Below are 8,883 nucleotides of genomic sequence, written 5' to 3'. Positions count from 1 at the left end.
AAAACTAGGAAATGTTTATTTACGTTTTCTCTCAGAGCAGCTCTGCTGATGTTCATGTTTATGTAGACGCTGAACACACCATTAGTGTCATGCGTACTTCAGTATGCAGTAGATAAAAACGGAATTTTTACCTCAGGATGCTGAGTTTCTTAGTGTTGCGCGTTTTGATTTCTCCTGGAGTGGCTGAATGAGTGATTATTGAGTGATTATTCCGTCAGTAGATGCATTATATACAGTAGCTATATCCACTATTCGCCACTTACTCTAAATGTAATAAAATCAAAACAATACTTGCGTTTTGGTGTTAATGAAGCGTTAATGTCGAGCCCTGAAGTCTATGTGCCACGGCTCAGCCCTAGCCCAATTTAAACCCTGATCATATCTACTTTTGATTTATCCATCTATCAGATTGCGCGATTTACGTGACACCTTCGTTATACAGTAAATTCCATGTTCACGACTGCACCGGGATTCCCTGTGCATCACGCAAATCATATGGCCTTAACTTATAACTTGTTACTAATGCGACACACCTTTATTTGCACGGAGGGATGGTGTCCGCGAATATGAGCGAAGATGTTGGATGTATTGCCTGCTTTTGCAGCCACTTTGCGTCCACATTTTTTGCAAATTGGATCCGTCCTCAAGGACAACCCCGCGTTATGAGATATTATCTCTGTCTCTGTCATTTTCTCCGCTGCACGTGCGTGTAAGCAGCCAAGTGAATGCAGAGTGAAGCAGCCGAGCGGAAATAAGTTGCATATGCACTGGTGAGATTTTTTTTCCATTCATTTTTTTAAAACCGTAGATAAATGTTTACGGTATGATAACCGTGCATGTTCAAACCGTGATAAACCATCATACCGGTATATCGTTACAACCCTAGTCAGAGCAGAGATAAGCCAATGACTGTTTAAAAGAGAAAGAGTTGTGTATAGAGGAAAGACACCCCTGACATATGTATCGACAACCCTTATACCAGCAGTCAAGCAGTTGTAAGCATGCTGGTAGCTAACATAAAATACCTTCGGAAAGTTGATACCTCCTGAGTTGTGCATTTTATATAAAACTATTTTAAACAAAATTTGACAATTGTTTTATAATTATTATGCGTGCATCTTTTATAGTAGTACTAGTGAAGACAAAAAGGTCTATGGTTTATGTACACACCTAAGAGCTGTTGGATCACAGGTGCGACCTGGGTCATGACCTGATCCCACTTCCCTTACTTTAATTTCTACACTTGACTTTCCTATAAAGGCAAAATGTTTAAAAAAAATTAACCAAAAAGTAACTTAAAGTTAATGACCCATTGATTGCATCTTCCCCTATACATTCATATACATTTTTACCCATCTTCATGTTGGAAACATGGATATGTTTTATGTCAGCACCCAACTCCTCTTTTCTCATCAAGTTGACTGTATTTGACTTCGAGACTCTGTACTCTTCAGATTTTTCTGGCAGCTGTACATAAGAAAATTTTGGCAGCAACACCTGGATGCACATACTAGACAGATTCTCACAGTCTGTCCTCTAGCTCTGACACAAAGCAAACCAGAGAAATTAAGCAGAGAGCTCCACGACCCACCTTGCATCCAAACATGAGCGAGATGGTGCTGTTTGTACAGGCCACTTTGCAGTGGCACAGCATGGGCGAGAAACAGTCCAACTTCTTAATGCTGGGTGACATTTTCTCGCCACTGTGACAGCTGAGCCTCTCAGCCAGCGAAGAGCCGGAGACTCGCCTCCACGAGCGATACTTGCTCCTGCCTCTCCGGCCACCTCCTGCTCCACCACCTCCCTCCGCACCTCCTCCTCCTCCTGCCCCTCCACTGCTGCTGCTGCTGCCCGCTCTCACCATCCACCCTCATTCCTCGTCTCACTCCATCACGCCAGGGAAGGGACAGCCAGTCTGCTTCCTTCATCCAGCGTGTTTTCCACACGCCCCCTTCTCCGTCACCACTGCTTCAGTATTCCGCTGTCTCTCAGTGCCGTTCTTCTTCTGCTTCACTTGCTTGCAATGAAGAATCTGTCTTTCCACCTTCCTACCACTCTTCCACACTCCGTCGTTCTCCTTCTTGACCAGCGACCTCACAGCTATCAATCACAGCGGAGATGTTTACACCGAGGCCTCGCAGGAGCCATGCTGCATGAAAGAAAGTGCAAGCTTTCGGCTCTTTTAGTTAAATCTTCTCCATGACATAAGACACCAGACAACCGCCTCGTTCCCAAAAGAGAGGTGAAGAACAGCACAGTGAGCACAACAGTGAGATGTGAGGAGAACGAGGGAAGAGGAGGAGAGATGTGAGGGGAGGAAGGGAGGGGATGGTAAAGCTGTTGCAGCGTGTGGTGTTTGTCACATGGGCTCCGTCAGACAGGAGTTGGGTTGAGTCTCTCTCTGTCTCATCTTCAGCGTGGGTGCTCTACGTCACCCGATAGATTGAGGGGAAGGAAAAAAGCTAAAGCAGTTACCAGTGAGAGGAACAGCAATTGAACATCCTCAGGGAGCACAGCCTTGCATGAAGGAGGAGGAGCATTAATGGAGTGGCTTCCTGCATGTTTACATGGAGGAGAGAAAAAGGGCAGGGGGAGGGGGGGCTCAGAGACTGTCATTGGCAGCTGACTGGACAGTCTGGCTGTGACCTTCTGAGAACGGTTTCTTGACGAAATCCATGCGATGGAGAAAGTAGTCTGTGACAGGGCTAGACAGAGAGCTACTTAAGCTTTACTGAAGTCTATTTTTTCATTGTATAAGGTTTGATTAAGATGTCCGTGGAACATTCACACTGGATGAACCACTCGGGTCACTGGGCAATAAGAGGCAGTAACATGGGGGATGGTCTGCAATGACAAAGATCTCTCCCATGACTTTGCTTCAGGAAAATTTTTAATCAGCATTCAAGCTAAGAGGGATGTAGCAAAATGCTGCCATACACACTAATCTAATCCTTAATGCTAATAAGATCCAGTTCGGACGCAACGTGCACATACATGTGCTATATCCTTTCAGTGCAGCAATCCTAGAATAAAATCAAGGCAAAATAATATTGTAATAAGCAGCAGCACATTTTGTTGTACAATTCTTTTGATTTCCCTTAAGATCTTTGAGTTACTTCCCTCATGCGTATCTTCAAATTGTTTAAATGTCAAAGGGCTCCAAGCCAGTTGTACTACTAGCGTCAATTACCCCCATTTTATGTTACTTCGGATATCAGTGTACCTCACTGTCCAAGTGTGACTCTGCCGTTCTCATTATATGTATGCATCACTCAACATGCAACACGACTAATGCTGGCAAACTCCATTCAGGGTTACCGATCACCCAAATGCTCGTATGCTGCATCATGGAGACGCATATGACACACTGCTCTCTGAACAGCACAACTTTACGGATGTAATTAGTCTTATTTTAGAATGTTATTTCTGTGGCTACACAGAATTTCTGGGTAATTTTCATTACTCAAGGCGTTGGACATAACATCACAAGCATGAGGGGAAAAAAGGGACTTGGAAAGCTGTGACGTTTTCCTCCATTATTAATGGCCTATTCCAAATTGCAGCTTGATTTAGTACTGGCTGCTCTGGATGATCTCTGTCTCTGAGAGCAGGGTTTAGTTGATTTAGATGAATGAAAGCACTACTGATGGGTGGTTCTCTGTGGTCAGAGGTTTCTGAGAGCAGAGAAGGAAAGACCTCAGAGAAGGAGAGAAAATTACTAGAGCTCATCAACTGCTAATCAGCAGAAAGCAGATAAGCTTTTTAGAACAACCTGATCTGAGATAGTTTGAAAATTTCATCATCTCATCTGTGACTCCAAACCTATGGTTTCTCGACTTCTATTTTGAGTATATTTACAAAGGTACTGTGATGACAGAAAAAGAACCACCTAAACCCCTGAAATAAAAGCTTGTTGCATGGCCATTAGTTACTGTAATTTATGACTATGGAACTGACCATAATACTTCATAATATTATTTTATTTGGGCAGCTGGTGGCTAACATACTGCTCTTAATTTTAGCTACGAACCGAAGTACAGATTGTTCAGACTGTTTCAGGGGACTCTGCTTTACTCCAAGCAATTACAGTGAATCATTTCATGGTTTCAGCATCTAATGAGCACATAAGCACTTCCTGTGAAACCTAATTTATCACAATTCTCACTACTAGGCCCAACACTGTGACACAGCAGGCTTAATATTCACCCTCTATCCAAAACAATTTATTATTTTAATCAGGTTCTTATTTTTTTAAAAGGTAAGTAAAACATTTAACCAATCAAGGATTTGTCTTAATCGGAGTCCTCCACCTGAGAGCAATGCAGTGATGGGCAGAAAAGTATGTTTCCTTTAACGAGCATGAAATAAATGCATACAGCTCCACCCTGTGGACTGTATCCATAGCTCATGAAGCTAATGCTATGCGTCTGAGTTCTCATACGCTCTATTGCACCTGCTGCACAGAGGTGAGCATTTATCAGATAGCAATGAGAGATTCCATTTAACTTTAGGCAATAAAAGTAGATGATCTACTCTTTTGTTACATTACTATTAGAAAAAATGTGCAGTACAGTTCAACCACACACACACACAAACACACACCTTTACAAGAAGCTGGACGTGCCTTCCTTCAATTAATTTTATACAAATTAAGCCTTTCAGTATGTAATGCCATAAAAAACGTGGTTGCAAATGAACACAAAAGCCTTACCTACAGTGTCCAGTGACAAAACTAACATGTCATTTAAGAATTTAACCAAGCAGACCATGCACACTGCTAACCCACTGTAAATTGGGCTACAAAATTTTTCTGTGTTCTTTTATGTCGAGCATCCAATGCTTACAAACACAAACACATTATCTTTCCATATTCAAACACACTTTTTTATGAAACACTTTACTGAACAAACTATGGCTTTGTCTTTAAATTAAGTCTGTAATTACTGTTGCAACCGTCTGCAACACTTCAAACTCAGTTGTGCTGCTGTAAATGGGGGAAGAGATTTATTGTTCTTCCATGTTCGGTAGCAAAATATTTTAGCAAAACATATTTTTTAGTCTAGTTTAAAATGATTGTGTTCCATCTGTTTGACAAGCATGCATATGCCGCCACTCCTTCAATGAAGTCTGAAATGCTCAAAATTAGCGGTGCAGCGGATCGTAGATTATCCGTGATCCTTTCGGACCAGACCTCATGGTTCGGCACTCATGCGATTCGTGGGTTAACTGTTACATTTAACCATCATACAGTTAAAGTTTATCGTTTGCATGTGTTTTGTCTTGCCAATTTACCCATTCAAACAATTTTAAACCATTCAAGCAAAAGAGAACACGCGTGCTGTTTTCTACCGCTGCCGCACACATCCGAAACAAGCACACGCAGAGAGAGAGGCACGATTCACACAGATTGATTCCTCTTTCACTCTCTTTGAACGGAAACATACACACAAAGTTATATTAAAATACCCGTTTTGGCAAGTATTCTGGTAAACACAGTCGGTTATGTCTTAAGTGAACCGAAAGAGCTGAGAAAGAAAACGGATGTGTGTCAGTATATTAGGTACTTGCATTTGGTCTTAAAGAGACAGCAGCCTATAAATGCCTGCTTCTGTCTGCTATATTTAACCTATGCAGTGAAGAGCACTTTTGTGTTATTTTACAATTATTACATTTCTGCACCTGAATACTAGTGTTACTGACATTATTAGTAACTTTATGTTGTATTCATCCATGCATGTAATTTGTGTAATTGTTCTTGCTTTATTACTGACTTTATTAGTAACTTAATGTTGTATTCATCTACGCTTATAATTTGTGTAATTGTTCTTGTTTTATTACTGACTTTATTAGTTCAGCTAGTAGTTTTTGCTGTGGTATAGAAGCACTTAAAGTAAGCTCTCAGTAATAAATTAAAAGCAAACTTTTTTTTTTTGCTGATCCGAAAAATTATCCGATCCGTGACTCAAAATCCATAATATGGCCCAAACCGTGAGTTTTGTGATCCGTTGCACAAATACTTGAGCCGATACTTGCTGTCAGAATGAGCCTTTTTGCAAAATACTTGCATGACTTTCTAATTTACAGATAAGGATAAAACAGTACATGTAAACAGTAACATGTAAGTTATGCAATGAGGAAAACATCTTAAATGCATCAAGTAGCACATGCATCTGACAGAACGGCAAGTCGATTTAAAGGAACACTCCACTATTTTTGAATGTTGACGGAAGTTAGTCTATTTTCAGGCGCTGCGTAATATCATATAATATCATATAATTTTTTTTTCAACTAAATTAATACGTGAAAATATAAGAATTTTTTAATTATTTAACATTCTTAAGAAGCAATCAGATTACTGAGGATTTTGAAACCAAATAAACAAAATCTTCTTCCCTGTACTACTAATTGAAATGAAATTTGAAAAGTAATTAAGAATGCTTTTAAACCATCGGGTCAAACAGTTCTTAGCACAATGAGGAACAGTTTCAGTTGCCATTCCCATGTTTCAGATACAGTACGATTACAAATCGGAGTCGGCCCAGATGATGAGATCATCCCCCATAGTGCACTCACTCCAATGTTTACCTACAGTATCATGCCAGGCTTGGAACGGCATGGTTTCACAACTAGAACGATCTGGCCTGATGTTACAAAAGTCTTCTGTAACAAATGATGTGTTAAACACAACAATTAGTACGTTTACATGGACATCAGTAATCTAATTATTTACCTTATTCTGAAATAAGACAATGTTATTATTAAGGTGTTTACATGAGTTGCTTTTAGAATATTCCTTTCATGTTCACGTTTTACATGTTATAGTACATAGATTGATTAATGGCACACATCATTACGTTCCCACGCGACGCCATCTGACGTTCCCTCCAGAATTTCACGTATCTCTCTAGATCAACATACAGCTCATCTTCGGTACTATACAGTTTTGGATGTTTCATTTTTAATTTTACGAAAGCTTCAATCGCAGGTAATTATATGTCATACTATACGTGCAAACAGACAACGATGGATAAAAATGTGCCTTCTTGCTTGAAGCCATAAGGTGTGTACATGTCTACTGCACTTCAATAATGCGACTAAAATAGGAATGTGCCACGAATTCGATTTGTGTTTACTTCGAGTATGACTTTAGCCGGATTAAGGGAATCAAAAATCTCTGTTTACATGGTAGATTATTAATTAGAGTATTGTCTTAATTGTGTTAATATCGTAATATTGTTGTCCATGTAAACGTGCTCAGTATCTCTTTGCCAACCCTTCTTTTATTACTTTAAGAATGGAAGAAATAAAATAGACAATTTTTTTCTAAATTTGAACTCATAAAACATATACACACAAAGCAATGTGAAAGAACCCCTTTGATCCCTATTTCTGTTACTGTGGGACATGTCTGATAGGGAGCAACAAATCCCATGACTGTCCTCACAGTGAATCTGTTTGTGAGCACTTCCAAGAGAAGTGAAGACATTGGAGTGGTCTCTGTGGAGGTGTCAGCAGCTGTACTGCACAGGTCACAAGAGAAGAGTCCTTCATCCTATTCAAACTCCCATGATACGGAAAACAGCCCTCTGGCAAACAAAGCAAATGATAGCTTCCTTTTCCCTAGTCCCATCAGGATAACACTTGCATTTTAAATTGCTGAAACATGATATGAACACAGCAAAAACGACATCATGACATAAATGGGCAATGGTCTGATCTGGAAGAAATATCCACCTTTTTCCCAATGAGCCTACTTCGTTTTAAATTATGGAAGGCATTTCCGGTCTTGGGAAGTTCCACTCAAAAAGACTGAAACAAATCATTTCAAATCATAAAGTTGCGCTACAAATAATCCTTATCTGTTAGTTTGACTGAATAAGCTGTAAATTTTTCTTCATGTTTTATTTTCAGATGTCAGGAGAATAACGTAATGCTTGATATTTTAATGTGACATGGTATAACAAGAATATCTATAGCAAAAGCTCTTTTCAGTCCGCTACATTCTTTTCCTCCGGATTATTTTCTTTTCCTTTGTATTCTGCTGTAAAAATATAAAAAAAGACAATACTGTGCATTTGTGGTCTGCCCTCCCGATTTAATTTACAATATATCTAAATTCACTGGAATGCAATAAGAAGAATCTCTCGTTTTCCTCCCCAAAAATCCTTTTAATGTTCAGTGGTTGAAGGGTGAGTAGAATAATTTCACCTCATTGTACCAAGTTTTTTAAATGCTTATCACTGCATTATACAGCAAACCTTTGGCTAAATGTTTACAATTTAATGCAAGTTACTCCCATTATTTGTGAAAAAGCATCATGAGGCGTAGGAAAAAGTTGGATAGAAGGGGTAATGATGTGTACTTATGTGTACAGTTTAAAAGATAAAAAAAAAGGTTTCCAGTGTTGTGTCCATTGCTGGAGTGGCTGAGAAGGGTGCACTGTCATTATACAGTACGAGAGCAGCCTCTAGAGATGGACTCACTGATGCCTCATGCTGTTTGTTTTGACACATGAGACTGTGAGCTGCACAGAGCGCATTTAAAACAGACAATGAAATTATTTGATTAGATAAACATCAAGTGTTTTTACTAGGGCTGCACGATAAATCGCATGCGATATTTAATGCGCATCTTGTCAGTAAAGCCGCTTCTGTAATCAGCGGTAAATCTCCATCACGTGCGGGCTTTCACATGGAGCAGCATTTACTACACAGAGCCGTTGTTCACTGACAAGCTGCGCAAAAAATCGCACGATTATGAACGTGGTGTTGCGCAGCTTGCCTGTAAACAACGGCTCTGTGTAGTTAATGCTGCTCCATGTGAAAGCCCGCACGTGATAGAGATTTACCGCTGATTACAGAACGGCTTTACTGACAAGATGCA

At 39.9% G+C, this 8,883-nt stretch overlaps 1 protein-coding gene across 6 annotated transcripts in view; it reads right to left on the bottom strand.

The window, feature by feature from the left end:
- The window catches only part of LOC107728401 (discs large homolog 1-like protein), a 126,480-nt gene that overhangs the window by 81,884 nt on the left and 35,713 nt on the right, over positions 1–8,883 (bottom strand). Inside the window, exon 1 of one of the 6 annotated variants that reach the window (XM_016538548.1) lies at positions 1,592–1,722. The exons of the other annotated variants lie outside the window; for them this stretch is intronic. Within the exon in view, the coding sequence (XP_016394034.1) occupies positions 1,592–1,693 (102 nt within the window). The 5' untranslated portion in view covers positions 1,694–1,722. Of the gene's footprint in view, positions 1–1,591; positions 1,723–8,883 lie in introns of those variants that run through there. 6 annotated transcript variants of the gene reach the window in all.

Source organism: Sinocyclocheilus rhinocerous, unplaced genomic scaffold (genome assembly GCF_001515625.1).
Source record: "Sinocyclocheilus rhinocerous isolate Xijiao unplaced genomic scaffold, SAMN03320098_v1.1 scaffold2382, whole genome shotgun sequence".
Classification (NCBI taxonomy): domain Eukaryota; kingdom Metazoa; phylum Chordata; class Actinopteri; order Cypriniformes; family Cyprinidae; genus Sinocyclocheilus; species Sinocyclocheilus rhinocerous.
Note: the sequence above shows the minus strand (reverse complement) of the source record. Positions and strands in the feature narration are given on the sequence as shown.